This window comes from Notothenia rossii, assembly GCF_949606895.1.
Source record: "Notothenia rossii genome assembly, chromosome: 4".
NCBI classification, from domain to species: Eukaryota; Metazoa; Chordata; class Actinopteri; order Perciformes; family Nototheniidae; genus Notothenia; species Notothenia rossii.
In genome coordinates, this window is record NC_136902.1 from 69,787,251 (window position 1) to 69,807,926 (window position 20,676).

A 20,676-nucleotide genomic window follows, 5' to 3' on the forward strand; every position below is an offset into this window, starting at 1 on the left:
AAAATACGGATATCAACTTTGTATAATATCAAAGGGAAATATATAAGAATATGTCTTTTTTTAAAGAAGGGGAAAATGTGTTTTCCTCTGGTAAATGAAATGATTCTGGCAGGATCTGTACTACTTGTTGGGCCAGAAGTTGTTTTGGTTTTCTCAGCCAACTATGGGCTGTATTGACATCTTGTGGCTATTGTGAGGTATGACAGCATGACACAGTCTGCATGCATCAGCCAGCATGTCATCTCTTCCGCGTTAAACTGTCTTCATAGAGAGCATTTATTTATTAGCTGCCTAAATGTATCATCTATCTCAAAAATATTGAATTACTTTTTTTTCTTCCAAAAGGACAACAGTCAGTGTCAACCAAGTCCGAGGTTTTTAATTTAAAGAAAGATAACAGTAACATTTAAAACTGTTCAGCATTGCCAACAGATTGTAAGTTATATTAAAGTCAGGAAGTGGCCTAAATCGATATATTGGTCTAATGATACACCTACTTGTCATGTTTTAATTTTATGGGGTATTTCTCCTGTTGTGTTGTGCCGTTCTCAAGACAGCTTGATGCCACTCCTTTTGCGTAAAAAGCACATTTTTACGCACAGCAGGGTCGACCAGTTGCATCCGCCAATGGATTTAACAAGACGTTGCTTTGAGTGCGGAAGTAAAGTAAAATATTAAACTCCCACTGCAACGCCCTGGTATTACTGAATTTAAAGGATTCTGAACACTGTCCTGCCTTCCCAGAAACAGGTTTCATTTTGCGAATTGAAATGGTTGTATGGGTGTAGGTCCATGGGAAAATACCTCGTATAAGAAAAGGCTTATCTTGTGCCCACTTGGACTCGCCTATAGACTGTATTGCAAACTAATATTTTTAAAGTTGCTGTCTCGGAGAGAAACAAAGATTAAGAGACTAAGGGTGAGTATGCATGTCTGTCTGTATTGGCGTAACAGAAATGTGACATGTTCTTTCTTCCTTCAAAACAACATCTTAAATTCAGTGATGGAAGAAGTATTCAGATGCTTTACTTGGGTAATATGCATTAGTGTCAAAATACTTCATAACAAGTGAAAGTCCTGCATTTATAATCTTACTTAAGTTTAAGTACAAAAGTATAATTAGCAAAATGTACTTAAAGTATCAAAAAGTAGTCATCGTGCAGAAAAATGGCCTTCATGTGTATATAATTGTATTTATATGTGACATTTCTAGATAATATTGTTGCATCAAGTATAATTTTCATGTTGTAGAGTCGACAAACACATTTCTGATGGTCTTTTTGTCAAATATAAAAATATTTTAAAAAGTTTTTTAAATTTCTCGGACTTAAAGTGTGGAAAACATATTAACATAATACAACAATGTAATATACTTTATATTCTAAAATGGCCCATACTGCATAATGAGTCATTTTTACTCAAGTGTTGTACGTTTAGTTTACTTGATTGCGATCTTGAATGCAATATTTTTACTCTATAGTATCGCTACTTTTTTTAAAGGGGTTTTTCAAAAAGCTCTTTATTTCTCATATTGCCTGTGCTGCAGCACCTCTTTTCACCCTCTGTCTGAAACTAGAGCACTGCCTGCTCTGATTGGTTAGCTGGCCGGCTCTGTTGTGATTGGTCAACATTTTTGATATGGGTCCCCCCTTATATTACATTTCACTTTTTTGATAAGGATCCCCCCTTATAAGAATTATACCTTTTTGATAAGGGTCCTCCCTTATGTAAAATGTAACATTTTCTAAAATGTTTACTTAAGTGTAGCACTTGAGTAAATGTATTTAGTTACATCCCGACTCTGGCTAAATGATTACAGTTAATCAATTTCTATGTTGAAGAGATTATGCCACGGTTGATATATAGATTACATTTTCAGTTTTACAGAATCATATAAATGATCATGGCTCCACATCCTATAATCCAGGCCATCATCGACTTCTCAGCTGGAGCAATGGGTAATGTATCTTCTGCATAATCAAACATGCTGTGTGTGTGTGTGTGTGTGTGTGTGTGTGTGTGTGTGTGTGTGTGTGTGTGTGTGTGTGTGTGTGTGTGTGTGTGTGTGTCAAATAATTGTATCCTTTCATTTATTTGACATCATCATTTAACTGTGATCCATGGTAACACAATTATTATTTATAGAGTAGTGATGGTATGGTATCTAGTTGCATTTCTGAAGGTGCATTTTACCCTTGGTGGGTCTGTGTGCTTCAACACTACGATGCATGACAATAACAAAGTGTTCAAAATGCTACAACACCCTGCTCTGATGAGTCATGTCTTCTCTCTTATTACATGTCTATAATGTGTTCCCCAGGGGGTACAGCTTGCGTGCTGAGCGGTCAGCCCTTTGACACAGCAAAGGTGAAGATGCAGACCTTCCCCACCCTGTACCGCGGGTTCATCCACTGCTTCACATCCACTTTCAGACAGGTGGGCTTACGTGGTCTCTACAAAGGAACATCCCCAGCCCTTATAGCCAACATCAGTGAGAACGCTGTGCTCTTCCTCAGTTATGGTCTCTGCCAGGATGTGATCCGATTTGTGTCCAGTATGGAGAAAGGGGCCCATCTCAGGTTTGACACTGACATTTCTGTCTATTTGTTTGTGTTCATTGCTCTCTGTGGTGAGCAATATTTTGAATTTCCAACTCCTCTATAATTCAGTGGTCCCTCCAGCTACACCCTGCATGTCACCTTGTACTATTGAAAATTAACTGAGAGATGATCTCTAAAAAGATAATCCTTGGTTGCACACTAAAAAAGAACTTCATAACAGTGGTACTGCATGTACAAACATAAATGTTAACAATTAACCTTTAAACCAATGCATTGTTTTTATTCTGTTAACCAAGCCACTTTAATATTCTTGATTGCTGAGACTCTCCATGTCAAACTGTGAGCAGCATGAGAAAAGATAGTATAATATGACAAGGAATTCAGTGCTCATTGTAACTGGATGCAACAATATTACTCTCAGAAACTTTGTTCCAAGTCATATCAGGCATGTACCCAGTAGCCAGTCCCTTGATATTTAATAACAGGTTGACTTTGTGTGCTGAACACTTTTCTTCGACAAGTAAATGTAACCCTCTTAGAAAAGTATCTTAGGTACATTCTTAAGGCCCTTCTCCATTTAATGCACGTTGTTTTCAAAAACATACTGTGTCTGAACAGATGATTTGATCTTAAAAGGACCTGACTTATCCTGAAGACCAAGGTTGATTGTTTATTAGTATTATTTTATTTCTTTTCACAGTGATATTCAGAAGGCATGCGCAGGGTCTTTAGCCTCCATCTTTTCCTCCATGGCACTTTGCCCCAGTGAGCTGGTGAAATGTCGCATGCAGGCCATGCATGAAATGGAAGCATCTGGCAAGATAGCAATCGGACAGAAAAGGTTGGTGTGAAAAAAATGACACATTGTAGAGAGCACAACATATATTTGAAGCCAATACCCTGTTAAGTGTTTTTTTTGGTGTGACTTCAGCACTGTGTGGACAGTAGTGAAGACAGTGTTGAAGACTGATGGCCCCTTGGGTTTCTACCAAGGACTCACATCCACCTTAGTGAGGGAGATACCAGGTTACTTCTTCTTCTTTGGGGCCTATGAACTGTGTCGGACTAAATTTGCGCAGTATAAGGGCACGGACAAAGATAGTATAGGTATGATAATTATTGGTCATTCATCTTTCATGAGTTGTTTCATTATTGCTGCATGTCCTTTTGTTTTTGTGCTCTGCCCCCACGAAAATAACGTTGGTCTTTGCAGGTATTCTTCCCCTCATGTTCAGCGGTGGATTTGGAGGAGCTTGTCTCTGGTTGACGGTTTATCCCATTGACTGTGTGAAGTCCAGGATCCAGGTTTACTCTTTAGCTGGGAGGCAAGAGGGCTTCATGAAAACCTTCATGGGTGTTATACGCACTGAGAGTAAGTTTTGAACGTACATACTCAAATAGAAATCCTTCAAGTTGGGTATGATTCTGAATGGCTGAAAAGTTATTAAATTCTCCCATTGATCTGTTCTCTTCTTAAGTATAGGTTGCAAAGCTGACTGTTTTACATCATACATCCTTATAATCAGTGTGCAAAAGAAAACAACTGTATCATTTGGCTTTTTGTGAACTACCGGTTCTGTAGAGAAAAGTGTTGACTCAAACACAAAACAGACTCTAGACTCTTCTCTCATTTGGTTCATAACCAGTTTAGACATTCAAATCAGAAACAATCTCTTCAGAGACATAATTCTGCCCTTAAGAGGATAAAAAAAGGATTATCAAACTTTTGTTTTAATGGTGTTTCATTCTCTTATACAGTACATCTGGGAAAAACAATGTTCTTTAAACACAGTGAGACTTGTGGTTTTACATTTCCAATATGCACTTTATTTTCTATACTGATAGAATAAACCTTTCAGGGAGTTTTTTTTGGTTGGCATTTTTGAGAGAAACGACGGAGTGACCGGCATCTGAAAGTATTACAAATTATTTACACAGTATCTGTTCATGGCTGTACTGTCTCATGTTGCAAGTAGATGTACATAATAAGAAAAAAGCTATCCAAAAATATTCAAATCATCCGATTAGGTCATGAAGGAGATGGGGTAAGACTGACACACATCAGATTTGTTAGACTTGAAAAAAACAATGAAGACACCATTGCATAACAAGTCGTAATACATGAATATTAGTATGTATAAAATAAAGGTTGTCCAGCAGAAGAAGAGATTACCTTGCGGATGTAGAGATTTGAATATTCTCCATGCACAACAACATTAAAACTGTAAAAAAGTGAAAAACAAGGAAGCAAGAAAAAGGTAAGATTTATGAAGGAAGTGTACATGCTTAATGTACTTAGTCACAACCACATTCACTACCATCTGCACCATCTGTTGCCAAGATGTGGAGGATAATTTGGCGTCAGAGTGTATGAAACACGTCTAATAATTGATTTAGTACATTTAGAAGATAATACATTAAAAAGGCCAAAGCTTGACACTGTCATGATTATTGACATGTCACAAATGAAACTACCCTTACCAATCACATGGATGGAGCTTAGGGAGGGCACTTCAATCAAATGTCACAATCTCTATGTGGGTTTTTGCAATATTGTTCGGGTCAAATCTGACCGTTTTACTCTCATCAATCATACAAATATTGTGTTTTACATTTAATCGATTAAAGGCCATGATGTCCTCCACAGTAGACCTTTGGACATGTGCAATTGCTGATCACCACTTTCACAGAATTTTGAGTGGTTAAATCAACTTTCTTAATCCTATTGTGTTCCCGGTCAGAAACGACAGCCATAGGGAATGAATGGGTAACCCTAAATTATGTTCATCAATCAGACAGTACACACCCACAAATCGACAACCATGTTAATTTATGAATACATTTTCAGTGTCTATTCTATGTATTTTCACTGCAGTTGTTTGTGTAAACCAGTAGTCGGAGACATTATTCACAGCGTGTGTTAATCTAAGAGCAGTTGAAACGGACAGGTCAAATTGGACCGGTCACCCCCACCAGAGGAACGGTAGAGAAACAAACACAACAGAAGAGTTAAATAGTGGCCAACTTTTACACTTCAAGCCTCTTTTTGTAAGCAGAAATTATAAAACTAGCCCTGAGTATGTTAAAAGGAGAGCTGAAGAGAAAGGCTCTGAATGCACCACTGCTGGAATAACTGACACACTGTAGATGAATCTTGTTTCTAATTGGCCCGAGCTGGGGGCCTGACTCCTCGGCGGGGAATGACCCGTGTGGCTGCTTCTCTCTCTCCTGTCCCACAGGCTTCACTGCTCTGTACTCAGGCCTGACTCCCACCATGATACGCACCTTCCCTGCCAACGGAGCCCTCTTCCTGGCTTACGAGCTCAGTCGCAAGTTTATGATGGATACGGCTGGCTACTGATGTGTCTCACTCTCCACACACAGAAAGTATTGAGCTGAAACACTCTCTCGTCCTTATGTATTTTTTTTAAATGAAATGACTTAGATTGTGTCTTAATGTTTGATTAAATGTCACCAATACTTTTGGTATGGATGTATTTGAATATGATAAACACGTTTTGTGCGGTGCTGGCCACAGTGATTTAAAAAAATAAAGCTTTAATCAGTATATCCACGAGTATTAATGTAGTACTTTCCCTGTGATTATGTTTCAGTGAGGCCTGGTTTATACCTCACCACACATGATGACCTGAAGGCAGTTCAAGCAGTTCAGCTGTTCTGCTTGGCCATATTAATGATTACATTTACTCTAGAAGAACTCTGTTAACCTGACTAAAAGCTCATTATTTTTTTACCTAATGTTGAGTTGGAATTCAATACAAAATGAGCAAAAAAATTAGATGCAATACAAATCTGACTAACAATCAGATTATGAAAGCATGTGCAACCACACAACCTATTTAGCATTTCTTCTTGTTTTCACCTTCTGTTAAAAAGACTTCCTCACCACAAGAGGGTACTGTTTGCACTAATATGGAGACCTCTAGCAACAGGAAAAACATGCATGCATGTCAAATATCTGTTCAAAACCATACCTTTGTTACATTAATTGTAAATTATATTAAGTTGTATTTTAGAGTTTGGAATAAAGACAACAAGCTCTTGAACGAGGATGGTGAAATCTACAGTATAACACATTTGGCTTCAGAGCTCTAACATAGTCTTTATTCAGCTTTTGTTATTTTAGGCTAGTTGCACAAGATGGCGTCTATCAACTTCCGGCGGCTGGGTGTGAGCCTGAGTACTTCCGGTCTTCGGTGTGGAGTTGTTTGGGGAGTTAGCGATATACATACGATAGAGAGAGAGAGAGATAGATAGATAGATAGATAAATAGATAGATAGAGAGAGAGAGAGAGAGAGAGAGAGAGAGAGAGAGAGAGAGAGAGATAGATAGATAGCAAGATACATAGCATACAGATAGCGATTTAGTTACTGATAGATAGCATAGATTGGAACAGTCTACAGCTAAAATTGAAATTGAACAATTTTATTTCTCTGAATGTTTTTAAAGCACGTCTAATTGAAATGCTTTCTGAAACTATGGGTATTTGTAAATGTTGATAAGTATGTAAATATGTTGTATGATATCCTCTATTGTTTGTTTTTATGTTGTTTTATGTTTCATGTGGAACTTAAATTGCTGCAGGTCTCCCTTGTAAAAGAGATCTATGATCTCAAGGGACCAATCTGAATAAATAAAGGTTTGAAATGAAATGAAACATTAGTGTACCACACTACATCATGTTATCATATTGTGGATTTATTATATTATGTATTGTCCTATGTTATTTTTGTGTGCATTTGTTTTGAGGTTATAATTCATGAGTGATATATAATATATATATATTAGTTATATTCATTAGCCGATTCTTTTGAAAATGGAAAATGAGCCAAACGCGGCAGCATTTGGATGCACTTAAACACAAACCCAGGCAGTGATAAAGCACACCATTTGTAAAGGCAAACTATCCTTTAAAGCAGGGTCAACAAATAATCTCCATCGCCACTTAAAAACACAGTATCTAATATAAAGAGTTGCGTGAATTTAATTCAAGGCAAGACAACTTTATTTACTTAACACATACAGAGGGTAAATTCAAAGTAGTACATTCACTGACATGGATATGCAACCCAGTCTCATGGCGTTTCGTGTTCACCAACACGATTTTTAATCTATTGATTCGTGTTCACCAACACGATTTTCCCCTTTTTTTCGTGATGCACAGCACGATTTTAAAAGCAATGTATTTCTATTGGTAGTCTCACCGCATTACGTGTTATAGGAAGACCGGAAGCTGTGTGGTTCATAAAAACATGTTCTTACTCAATAGCAAACCACAATTATTGCTTTTATTTTAAATCGTATAATTCCGGACTTTTGCTGCCGTCTGTGAGGAAAATAAATGGGGCTCAGAGCCTCAGAATACTGAAATCTGTATTTTTCAATCTTTTTTTCCTTCTAATTTGTTATTCTTTTCAAAATAACACACTGTTATTTACTCACCAATAACACCCAATTATCCTTGTTTTTATTTATTTGTTTAGTTCCATAATCTCTGGCTTTTTTGCCGTCCGTCAGGAACTGAATTTCAAAATAAAAATAACCGGAAACAGATTTAGGCATTTCGAGCGATTACCCAAGATCCTCAGCTATGGTTTAAGCTCGCCGGATGTTTTAGCCACAATGCACGTTGGGATTTGGTGTTTATATTATATGAAATCGGAAAAACATTTCAAAAGAATAAAATAATACTTAATTCCGAGTGTTCTTGCTTTTCTCTTTGAAAGTCATCACATAACGGCATTGTAATACACGGTTCGGCTGCATTAAATATTACAGATCTGCCGTAGTTCTCTATTTATAGAGCCCTGATGAGAAGACCTTTGGAAAAACTGGAAGAAATGCCGCCGAAACTGAATACTTGACGTGGATCATAAATATATCAACAATTAAACAACATCTTCAATTTCTCTTCACACAATACGTCTCCTTGCAGTATCAATAGTAATTTGGCTGACTTTTACATTTCATCTAATTCATAGATAGTGTAGCGATCTGCATTTATTGTTGAAGTGTTCTGTTAACTGTTTGTGTCAGGCTTCTGTGAGGAGAGCAGGTAGGGGCGGGGTTGGGGAGCAGAGGGTTTGGTGTGTGTGTGTCTGTGTGGGCGCGTGCAGGTGAGTGAGAGGTTGGCGCGAGAGGATAGAGAGTGAGAAAGGACGGATGAGAGCCGTTGGTTGTTAATAAACCTGTTTAACTTGAGAACGCTTCACTCGTCATTCTGACACGTCCGGGTGGACGTGTCAGTGGTCATTGGTGTCAGAAGTAAAAAAAACAACAAAAAAAACGGAGTTTTATCCGCTAATCGCCGGTAGCCGCAGCTAGCACTGACTCGGCTAACGTTAGCTCTGCTTCATCGGCCGGTAAATAATGGAAGCACAGATGAACCGGACCGGAGCTCGTCCGAAAGTCAAGGAGGAGATGGATGGCTTATGGCGTGACTCAGAAGACAATTTATGGCGTGAATTAAATGCTGCTGCCGGTTTCGACTCGGCCGGCGGGAAGCGGCACGTCGGCGCAGGGACCTCCCCCGGGAGTGGCGCGGCGCCGGTTGTAAACAATGATGGCGGCGCCCGGCTCCAAGTTAAAACACCGAAATACAACGGTAAAGCCGACTGGGAAGCCTTCCATGCCCAATTTGAACTGTTATCACGGGCTGTGGGCTGGTCTGAGGACAATAAGGCGCTCCAGCTGGCCCTGTGTATTACAGATGAAGCTTTATCCTGTTTGCTACTGCTCAGCCCGGCTGAAAGAACTGACTATGGGGCCTTGGTTGGGGCTCTGAAGCGGCGGTTTGGACAATGCAGCCAGCCTGGGGTGCTGCGTTCGGAGCTGTCAAGCAGACAGAGACAGCCGGGTGAGCCGCTCCGCATATTGGCTAATGACATTGAAACCCTGGCGAGAAGGGCATACAGCCACATGTCCCCTTAGGTGCAGAGCGAGCTGGCTAGGGACCAGTTTATCCGGGCCATAACCCCCAGGGAGCTGCGCGTCCAGACACAACTGGCACATCCCCGCTCTCTGCAGGAAGCACTGGAGCTGGCGTTGGAGAGAGAGGTTGTAGGAGGGGCGGCAGAGAGCACGCACACGGGAGGCGGCCCGGTTGTGAGAACGGTGAGACAGGAGGAGCCAGGACAAGAGAAACCAGCATGGGCGGCTGAGTTGACTGAGCTAATCCGTGCTATGGCACTGCAATCGCCGCAGGGCAGCAACCGTCCTCGTCGGGGTCCTCTGGTGTGTTGGGGGTGCGGCCAGGTCGGCCATATTAGCACAAGGTGCCCCATGAATGCTGATATTCAGGGAAACGCCCCCGGGTCTGTGTAAATGGGACGTCACAGACCCCCGCCGTTGGGTCCCATCCTGCCTGGTCTCCAGTGGACAGAGCCCAGCTGCACGGAGGGGGGAGCGGGGCTCCGCTTCCCCCAGAAGCAAACGACATCGCAGAGTCTGTGAGGGTGGTGGGCTGGACTCACGCGGGGGATTTCTGCCATGTCCCCGTCACCCTGGCAGGGGCCCCATGGACGGCCCTTGTTGACACCGGCTCCACAGCGACACTGATGAGACCGGACGTGGTCCCAGCGGGGACACGGTTGACACCCACTCTGGTGAAACTGCGAACAGTAACCGGTGAGCTAGCCCCTATGCTTGGGAGAGGGGTGGTGGTTATACAGGTGGGGGGGCTGTCAGTGTCTGTTAAGGTGTGGGTTGCGGCAGTACAGGACTCCTGCATATTAGGACTTGACTTTCTGCGGGTTGCACGCTGTGTGCTAGACCTGGGGAGGAACACGCTGGCCTTTCCAGGGGGTCCCACAGTTGAAATGGTGCACCCCACACTTGCCACGACACCACACCCACCTACATCAAGAGTGACTGAAACACTTCCCCCACCCCAAACCCCCCCCCCCTGCAGCCATGCCCCCTGTCATCAATGCTAACCCCAGCCCCAACCCCACACCCCGTACTCCAGTTGATGTACGGCCCCCGGCCCCGGAACAACAACCTGCAGCTCTAAAGGGGGACAGACGGGCGGCAGTGAAGGAGGTGTGGAAACGCAGCTGTGATGACTTAAAACCCGAGCAGCGGGAGGAACTGTGGCAAGTGCTGTGGGAGTTTAAGGACATTTTTGCTCTGACAGAAGAGGAAGTGGGACTCACACCTGGTGCAGCACGATATCGACACGGGCGACGGACGGCCCGTCAAGACACGCCCCCGCCGCCTTCCCCTGGCCCATCAGACAGCAGCAGACAGCGCTATTGATGAGATGCTGTCAGCTGGCATTATTGAGCCCTCTGACAGCCCCTGGGCCTCGGGGGTTGTGATGGTCAATAAGAAGAAGAGTTCAAAGATGAGGTTTTGTGTGGACTACAGACCGCTGAACAGTGTGACCAAGAAAGACTCATACCCGCTGCCCCGCATAGATGAGTGTTTGGACTTGGTGTCTGGCTCATCCTGGTTCTCCTCTTTAGACCTGCGCAGCGGGTATTGGCAAGTTCCCCTCAGCCCAGAAGCCAGACCAAAGACAGCTTTTTGCACTGGGAGGGGGCTGTGGCAGTTTCGAGTCCTCTCCTTCGGCCTGTGCAACGCTCCGGCCACGTTTGAGCGGCTGATGGAAAGGGTGCTCGCTGACGTTCCCCGACAGGAGTGCCTGGTCTACCTGGACGATATCCTGGTCCATGGTAGCTCCTTCCAGGCGGCTTTAGGAGCCCTGCGGCGGGTTCTACAGAGGATAGCAGCAGCGGGGTTGAAGCTCCACCCCGACAAGTGCTGTTTCTTGAGGAGAGAGTTGGAGTTCCTGGGGCACCGAGTCGGAGGAGAGGGCATCAGCACGCTGGAGGAGAAGGTGCGGGCAGTAAAGGACTGGCCAGCCCCCATCAATCTGCGGGAGCTGAAGAGCTTCATTGGGTTAGCGTCGTACTACAGGCGGTTCGTGCGTGGCTTCTCTTGCATAGCTGCACCCCTGTTCCGCCTGCAACAGAAAGACTGTGATTTTGCTTGGACTCCAGAGTGTGAGCTGGCCTTCAGCTCTTTAAAGAAGGCCTTGACGGAGTCTCCCATCCTCACTCCCCCAGACCTCAGCCTACCGTTCGTCCTGGATACGGACGCCAGTGACGTCGGGATGGGGGCGGTGTTGAGCCAGGTGGGGCCTGGGGGGGAAAAAGTGGTGGCGTATTTCAGCAAAACCTTCAACAAAGCTGAACGGCGCTATTGTGTGACACGCAGAGAGTTGCTGGCAATTGTAAGAGCAATCAGCCATTTCAGGTACTACCTGTGTGGCCTGTCCTTCACAGTGAGGACTGACCACGCAGCCCTCCAGTGGCTGATGTCCTTCAAGGAGCCCGAGGGACAGATTGCACGCTGGCTAGAAGGACTGGCGCCGTACGTCTTCACAGTGGAGCACAGGGCGGGGGTTCGCCATACCAACGCTGACGCCCTGTCCCGGCGCCCCTGTGCTCCCAGCGGCTGTCGGTACTGTGAAAAGAGAGAGGACCAAGAAAAGGAGCTCTGTGCAGAGGAGGAGCGAGACCACAGGCATAAACCAGCCGAGCCGGTCTGCAGAGGTGCACGGATCATCGACTCACCCGAATGGAGAGCGCGGCAGGAAGAGGATGCTGACCTACAGCCAGTGCTGAGGTGGGTGGAGTCAGGACAAAAGCCACTGTGGAATGAAGTTGCTGGGTGCTCGCTTGCCACCAAAGGACTGGTTGCAAAGTTTGAGGCTCTCCGGACGAAGGATGGAGTGCTGCAGAGAGCCTGGAAAGAGCCTGCAACGGGGGAGGAGAGGTGGCAGGTGGTGGTCCCCAGGGCGCTGAGGGAAGAAGTGCTTAAGGCCTCCCATGGAACTACTGGGGCAGGACACTTTGGGGTCTCCAAAACCTTGCGTCGACTCCGCCAAAGCTGTTACTGGGGCCAGCTCAGGAGAGATGTTGAGGACTTCTGCCGCCGCTGCGACCTTTGTACGGCGTACAAAGGTCCCACTGATCAGTCACGTGCCCAGCTTCAGCAGCTAGCGGTGGGGGCCCCGATGGAGAGGGTGGCGGTGGACATAATGGGCCCATTCCCGTGCACAGAGAAGGGGAACCGTTACGTCCTGGCCGCCATGGACTATTTTACAAAATGGCCAGAGGCGTATGCTATACCAGACCAGGAGGCGGTGACCGTTGCAGGTGCCCTGGTGGAGGGCATGTTTGCCAGATTTGGAGCGGCCGAGGTCATTCACAGCGACCAAGGAAGAAACTTTGAGTCGAGGGTGTTCGCCGCTATGTGTGACCGGCTGGGCATGCAAAAGACGCGGACTACTCCTCTGCACCCGCAGAGTGACGGACTGGTCGAACGGTTCAATAGGACTCTGGGAAAACAACTCGCTATCCTCACCGCGGAGCATCAGCGTGATTGGGACATGCACCTCCCTCTTGTTCTTTGGGCCTACAGATCGGCTGTGCAGGAGTCCACCTCATGCACACCGGCCCTGCTCATGCTGGGGCGAGAGCTGCAGACACCAGCAGAAATGGCTTTCGGCCGACCCCCCGACACACCAGCGGTTCCTCCGGGACCGGAATATGCCAGGAGGCTCCAGGATAGAATGGAGTCAGCACATGCCTTTGCCCGCGATCAGCTGCAGAAGGCGGGCATGAGACAGAAAAGAAACTATGACACGAGGGCTAGAGGGGGGGACTTCAAGGCCGGGGACCTGGTGTGGGTGTATAGTCCAAGAAGAAAGAAGGGCCGGTGCCCTAAGTTGGACTGTCACTGGGTGGGCCCTTGTGAGGTGCTGGAAAAGCTGGGAGAGGTGGTCTATAGGGTCCAGCTGCCGCCTAGAGGGAGACGGGTGGCCCTCCACAGGGACCGGCTGGCCCCATACAGAGGCGATGCACATCCGCGGCCTAGACCCCCAGCATCGTCTAGGAGAAACCAGACAGTCACTTCCCCCGATTCACTGACTGTGTCCCCTGCTGACCCCCCACATTCACCCCCACCCCCAAACTCACCCCCTGTTCCGGGACAGGATGTTCCAAGCCGGCAAGCGCAGCCGCCTGTGTTCACTCCAATGCGGCCTCAGAGACCAAGAAGAGCCCCGGGCCACCTCAGAGACTTTTTATGCATTCCCTCGGGGCGAGGGACTTAGTAAGGGGGGGGCAATGTAGCGATCTGCATTTATTGTTCAAGTGTTCTGTTAACTGTTTGTGTCAGGCTTCTGTGAGGAGAGCAGGTAGGGGCGGGGTTGGGGAGCAGAGGGTTTGGTGTGTGTGTGTCTGTGTGGGCGCGTGCAGGTGAGTGAGAGGTTGGCGCGAGAGGATAGAGAGTGAGAAAGGACGGATGAGAGCCGTTGGTTGTTAATAAACCTGTTTAACTTGAGAACGCTTCACTCGTCATTCCGACACGTCTGGGTGGACGTTACAATAGGTTATATTTACACCATAACGGTGCACAGCTGATATGAAAGGACTTTGAATATAAGAATGTAAATACTGAGTCTGAAATAGTATAGCAATATGCTGTAAAATTATGTGAAAACATGAATAAGACTACACATCTTCAGATGTTGTACATACATAAGTGTCCTACACTAATAATACAAAGTTATTATGGCTGTGTGTACCTTGTGTGCACCGCCTAGTGGTTAAAGCACGTTATTGAATTATTGTTTTTATGTGTTATATTTGATTTAAAAAATATTAAGAGCACATACTTTCATAGGGGGAAAGTAGAAGGTCAATGATATTAATATAGAATATAAAATATCAAGAAGATACTCTAAGTGATCTCTACAATAAAACAGTTTAGTGCAGGATGTACAAAGATATTAGGAGGTGCAAAACAGAAAAACGAATTAACCTTTATTTAAACATTAAATAATACTTTAGATTAAGGTCTTCTTTTAAATAAGAAAAAAGCTTTGGGGGTATCTACAGATAAATATTAAGCCTGACAAAGTACTTAACGTCTAATATATTGCTTTCCTGCAATGTTAACTATGTTGAAGCACTCATTTTAACTGATATTATACATATGAATTATACTCTTATGTTGATAGTATAAGAAATGTGCAGAATATGACAGTTTAATGCTGGAGGTATACACACACATTGATAGATGTCTTGTAATGCGCTGTTGAGGAACCTGTGACCCAAGATTTTCATTCATTGCATACACCGTAGTTGTGTATATGATATGTCAATAACCTTTGAAAATATTGAAAGAGATGTGCAAAATAGCCATTATACAGTCTTTAATGAACTATTTGTAGAGAATAATGAGTAATGAATATACTTTATTACTCGTTTCCATTCATTTCAATTGCAGATAAATGTTTAGTCTTCTCAAGCACCAACTATCAAATATCTCTCCTGATTGTTGGCACTTGACAATCACCTTCCCTGAATTTTACTCAGGTGTAACTAAAGTCTGATTTAAGGGTTGTTTATATTTCACATCATTAATCAGAATCTGCAAAGTAACTCAAATAAGTGTAGTGGAGTAAAAATACCAGGTTAACCTCTGAATTGTAGTGGAGTAGAATTACAAAGTAACAATGAGATGTCATGTGGGTATATTAATGCTGCGCATTATGGACACAAGCGATTTTCACCCATTTATTAATTATATGTTTTACATTTGATAACACCAATGTCATGGCAACTTCTAATTGTGGGAAAAACGAAAACGTTCAGTAGAGACGTCCCATAGAACATTAGCATGTGTAGTTCTGTGGTGGGGTGTTCGATTCCAGTTTTGGATAGTCCGGCGTGGTTTGGTTCCATTTCAAACAGCTGTTTGACGCTAGGCTAACCTTGGCGCACTGCCACTCCAACATCCAATCCCAGAGCTTGAAGATTAATCACGGGGACTGTAGTCCTAAACGATAGCTGGGGATTATGGGTAATGTAGTGTCTTCGGCCATCCTAAACTCCTAGAGGCCTACGTCTGTTTCCGGTTATTTTTATTTTGAAATTCAGTTCCTGACGGACGTCAAAAAATCACGAGATTATGGAAATAAACCAATAAATAAAAACAAGGATAATTATGTGTTATTGTTGAGTAAATAACAGTGTGTTATTTTGAAAAGAATAACAAATTAGAAGGAAAAAAATATTCAAAATACAGATTTCAGTATCCTGAGGCTCTCAGCCCCATTTATTTTCCTCACAGACGGCAACAAAAGTCAGAAATTATACGATTTAAAATAAAAGCAATAATTGTGGCTTGATATTGAGTAAGAACATGTTTTTATGAAACCCACAGCTTCCGGTGTTCCTATAACACGTAATGCCGTGAGAGACTACCAATAGAAATACATTGCTTTTAAAATCGTGCTGTGCAACACGAAAAAAAGGGGAAAATCGTGTTGGTGAACACGAATCAATAGATTAAAAATCGTGTTGGTGAACACGAAATGCCATGAGACTGGGTTGGGATATGGCGCCACCTTGTGTCATGTTTACAAAGAAGATTATTGACATTAGGTCGGGCAATACAGTCAATCATTATCCTGGTGATTATTTCGCTTATTTTCCCTTCAAAGAGCCATAATTCCCATCACTAATTGCTGCCCAGGCTTGCCCATGCTTCTACCAGTGGTCCGTTCTGGTAGTTGACCAGGAAGCAAGCCACATTGAAGAGCTCCTCAATGCTTCCACACACAGACAGTGGTATGGCTTTGTCAAATAGTTTGTTCTCTTTGATTCTTCTGATGCACCTCTCCACATGGACCCTCAGACGTGCAATGGATTGAGTCTGCCTGACATCCTCCCTGCTCATTTGGGTTTTTTTGTGCAGAAAGGCAGGCCGGTACACTTTACACTCAACCAGATTGTCCACAAGGAACCCTTTGTCGACCATTATCGCCATGTCTGGTGTGAGCAGGCTCACGATGCCAGACAGCTTGAAGATCTCCCGGTCACTCATAGATCCTGCATACAGGCCAGACACAAATGTAATGGCACCATGTGGTGCCATGCCGATCATGGCCTTGAATGTAGCATGCGACTTGTATGTAGAAAACACCTCACTCTGCAGCAGGAGAGATGATGGAGTCTGGCAGAATACTTCAGTGCAGTCAAGCACCACTTGTGTGTCAGGGAAAGCTGAAAACTCTGGTGGAAGGTGAGCTTTGACAACTTCGCGTGGGATCCACAGACGTTTGCTTCCAAGCAGTTAGGTGGAGGAAGTGTGTCCAGGTGGAAATAATTCTACTGACTGTGGTGCGGTGAATGCCAAACCGTTCTGCCAGATCCCTCAGATGTAGGCCCACTGACAGGTGCATGAGGAACAGCAGCAGCTCATCTATGGGTGGAAGTTTCTGTGAAAACAAATAAGTGTTAGGCATACTGTAGATACTGTTATAGGGGAGACCGGGTACAGTTGTAACACATTTTCCTGGGGTTTGTTGTTGTGTGTGTGTGTGTGTGTGTGTGTGTGTGTGTGTGTGTGTGTGTGTGTGTGTGTGTGTGTGGTGTGTGGTGTGTGGTGTGTGGTGTGTGTGTGTTTTGTGAGTGATGTGATGCACTTGTTAAACGGTGGTATAGTGTGCAGCGTGCATAATTATTAATATACATCCATGCTTGTATGCTGCTTACCGTTGTTGATGGTTGAGAGGAATCCGAGCTGCTGGCAGAGGATGCTTTGGCGTTGGTGATCCGCACCATCTTGGTGTTGGCTGCAGGCTCCACCAATTTCCAAAAGGTGAGGAAATACTTGTATGTGGCAAATCTAAGAATGTAATATTGTTCATGTTAGACATAGTTTTGTTTCTTAAATTAGCTTCCCCAAATGAAAAGTGTTTATCAAACTAGTGGCCATAACAACATCCTGATAGCCTTATAAACAAACCTGGTGTAGAAACGAATGTCCTCGTCTGACCCTGCCAGGCGTTGTATCCCAAAACGAGATCTCAGTTGTAACACTTCCAGCTGGTGTTGGAGCTCCCTAACCTGGATTTTAAAGGCTTCATTCTCGTCGGCCACCTGATTTGCCATCACTGCCGTCGCTGGATTTACAGAGTATTCATGATCCGGCGGCGCAAGTGTTTCCACCTCGTACTCAGCTGTCAAGTCTGGGGTGGGACTCTCTGCCCTCGGCCGACGCTCCCAAACATTACGTCTTGGTGTAGGTAGCTCGTAGTTATTCCAAGCAAAGAGAACAGGTGTAGCTCCTTTCTTTACTCTGTTCAGTCCTCCAGCTGTGACCAATAAGTCTACTGGGCGAAAATGCCTACTACACACACGGGTATTTGTTGTGGGGATGAAATTGTCCCTACGAACCTTGATCAGCCACTGAGCCTTTACCTCAGCATCAATAGGAAATGAATGGAAACTTATCTCCCGATTATAACGGGAGTTATTTGTACAAAGGGGCACACAGCAATGTAGTGCCGACTTTCTTACCCGCTGGAAGGCCAATCGCTTATCTTTACCGCTCATCATCTATGCTATCTATCGCTATCTGTATGCTAACTGTATGCTATGTATCTTGCTATCTATCTATCTCTCTCTCTCTTTCTATCTATTTTTCTATCTATCTCTCTCTCTCTCTCTCTATCGTATGTATATCGCTACCTCCCCAAACAACTCCACACCGAAGACCGGAAGTACTCAGGCTCACACCCAGCCGCCGGAAGTTGATAGACGCCATCTTGTGCACCTAAAACTCACAGATTGATCAAGATTGCACCAAACCCATAAACTTCCATACATTTTACAAGAGGTCAAAGTGTTGTCTATTGTGGTGAACAACTGAACCAGTTTCACATGCACTCACCATGAAGCGTACTGCAGTGTGCAACTGTCATGTGATGAAGTATCATGTGGTGGTCCATTAAAGACACTTCACTGAGAAATGATGGTAACCAGCAGCTCACATGTCAGTTGTTAGTACAGTACAGCTTTACATCAGAGAAATAAGTTATTTTGTCTGGCTGTTTAACATCCTTTAATTTTAAATATATACATTATGGAAGGAGGGACTCCGGAGCTCTGCTTCCTTTTCTGGGGAAGCTCTGCAGCAGCAACAGGGCGCCAGCGCTTTTGGGTTAAAGTTGGCACCTGGAGAAGGACAGCAACACATGAGAAAAAGTCAGGTTCCAGTCAACATCATTAACTTTTATAATCTCAAAAGAGGAGCATTTACATCAGATACTTTGCAGAGGATTGCTTTGTCAAAATAAAAGGATCTTAAGGAGTGCACTGGAATAAAGACTTTTGGACTGAGGCTGCCGTCACTGATTAAAAACAAAATAATTCATCAGATATGTGACATCTTAACGGTACGTCCACACAGCAGCTTTAAAAAAATCTTACAACGCTTGCAACGCTTCTCTGCCTTTGAATGGGGATGACGTCACTTTGCCTCGCTTTTCGCCGAACTGCATTGTTGGGAAGCAAAGCGAAGATTTCCAGGATTTTCAGGATTCAAAAGTTGAGCAATGTTTAACTTTTGAAGCTGAGCTGGAAGCGTCAGCCAATCAAATCCCGTTTATGCAAATCTGCAATAATCAAATCCTCATATTCCAAACGAGAAATTACGGTAGCAAATAACACGGTTCTTTACGACCAGAACTATTTACCGGGATACACACCGGAGGAACCAGGCATGGAGGGAGGTGGCAGAGACAGTGGGTGAAACTGGTAGGTTTTCTGTTTGGGGATTTTATATCAAATTTACTTCGTTTAAACATTGCTAGCAAGCATAGACAGTATCTTTAGCCAGCATGGAATGTAGCATAAAATAGCACCATAGACATTAATCTCATACATGTTCATCATAGCCCTTCCCGCTGACACTTTACCTCTGCCACATCATAGACAATATGCACATGAATGCAAACGATGTCATACTCCTTTCTGCACATATTCTGAGTGGAGAAGAACCGGGGTTTTTTGCTTTGTATGTCGGGGGCGGGATATTCACGTGATTGGTTGTTGGTCGCGTTGCTCGCAAAAATCCCCAAGCTCTCAGACACGCCCAGCTCCAAGATTTTCAAGATTTTTTCAAAGCTGCTGTGTGGACGTACCGTAAGAATGATGTCATACAGTACAAATATCCTTCATCTTAAACAACAATACTTAAACTTATACTTACACCACGAAAAGGAGACTTAACAAAACATAAACTACATAATTTAAACCTTAAAGGGGACCTATCATGAAAAATGCACTTTTTGATGTCTTTTATAAATAAATGTCCCCAAATCTCTAACAACGGGGGCTACAACGGAGCTGATATAGATTTGCATCCAATCAGAAACTTTGCTGTCAGAAACAATGCCCAACGTTTTCTTTGGACGTAATATGGTCTTTGTTTACATTAGCAAGCATCGCTAACACTCAGAGCTAACCTGTACTGGAGAGAGTATAAAAAAAGCAGGAAATAAAAAAAGGAACTCACCTTGTGGTAAACCTGCCAGAGAGAAAGCATTTGAGCTCAATACTGTTTCAGAAATAATCCTGGATGTGGTTTGGAACATGATATGGCGTTTAATCACAGCAGCATTTAGCGGTATCTCGTAAAATTCTGAGCAGGCACAAGCTCCCCTTTTTGTTTCAAGCCAAGGACCCAAAATCAGCGCTTCTCTAACAGGGCTGAAATAGAGGGATATGAGGGATGTCTAAAATACATAATCTGTTTGGTATTATGAGCAAAACACATCATAGACATGTTTTTTTATATATTTGCATATATCTGAGAACCATAATATATGCCTAAAAATAGCATAAAGGAGACTTTTAAAACTACAAAACATAAACAACAAAACCATGAAAAAGTAGGAGAGCATGATCACATCTCCTTGTGCCTGTACATGCTCTCATGTTTCACGACTTCGATGCCACATATTGTTTATTCATAAGCTGCACTCAACAGGTGTCCGACTGACTGGGCGTGAAGGTTAGAGTATAATGGAAGAGCACAGGAGCTAAACTTTGAGCTTTCAAGCACAGGAGCCATAGACTGGTTTGGCTCTGTGGTTCATGTTACCAGTTGGCACTACAAGGTGCGAGAGTCCAAGAGTCACACACCTAGTAGAGGGTATGAGTTAACGTGTGTGTCAGATGATGAGGGGAGGGGCCAGGCCACACCCAGCAGGGAGAACAAACAGGTAAA

The 20,676-nt window shown here is 43.9% G+C and overlaps 1 protein-coding gene across 1 annotated transcript; it reads left to right on the plus strand.

Moving 5' to 3' along the window:
* Nucleotides 1–423: 423 nt before the first annotated feature.
* slc25a15a (solute carrier family 25 member 15a) lies at nucleotides 424–7,240 on the plus strand. The gene is made up of 7 exons (XM_079679190.1): nucleotides 424–919; nucleotides 1,880–1,958; nucleotides 2,321–2,579; nucleotides 3,262–3,402; nucleotides 3,493–3,668; nucleotides 3,775–3,933; nucleotides 5,801–7,240. Exons 2-7 carry the CDS (start codon nucleotides 1,898–1,900, stop codon nucleotides 5,920–5,922), a joined length of 918 nt encoding a protein of 305 aa, XP_079535316.1. The 5' UTR covers nucleotides 424–919; nucleotides 1,880–1,897; the 3' UTR covers nucleotides 5,923–7,240.
* Nucleotides 7,241–20,676: the final 13,436 nt, after the last annotated feature.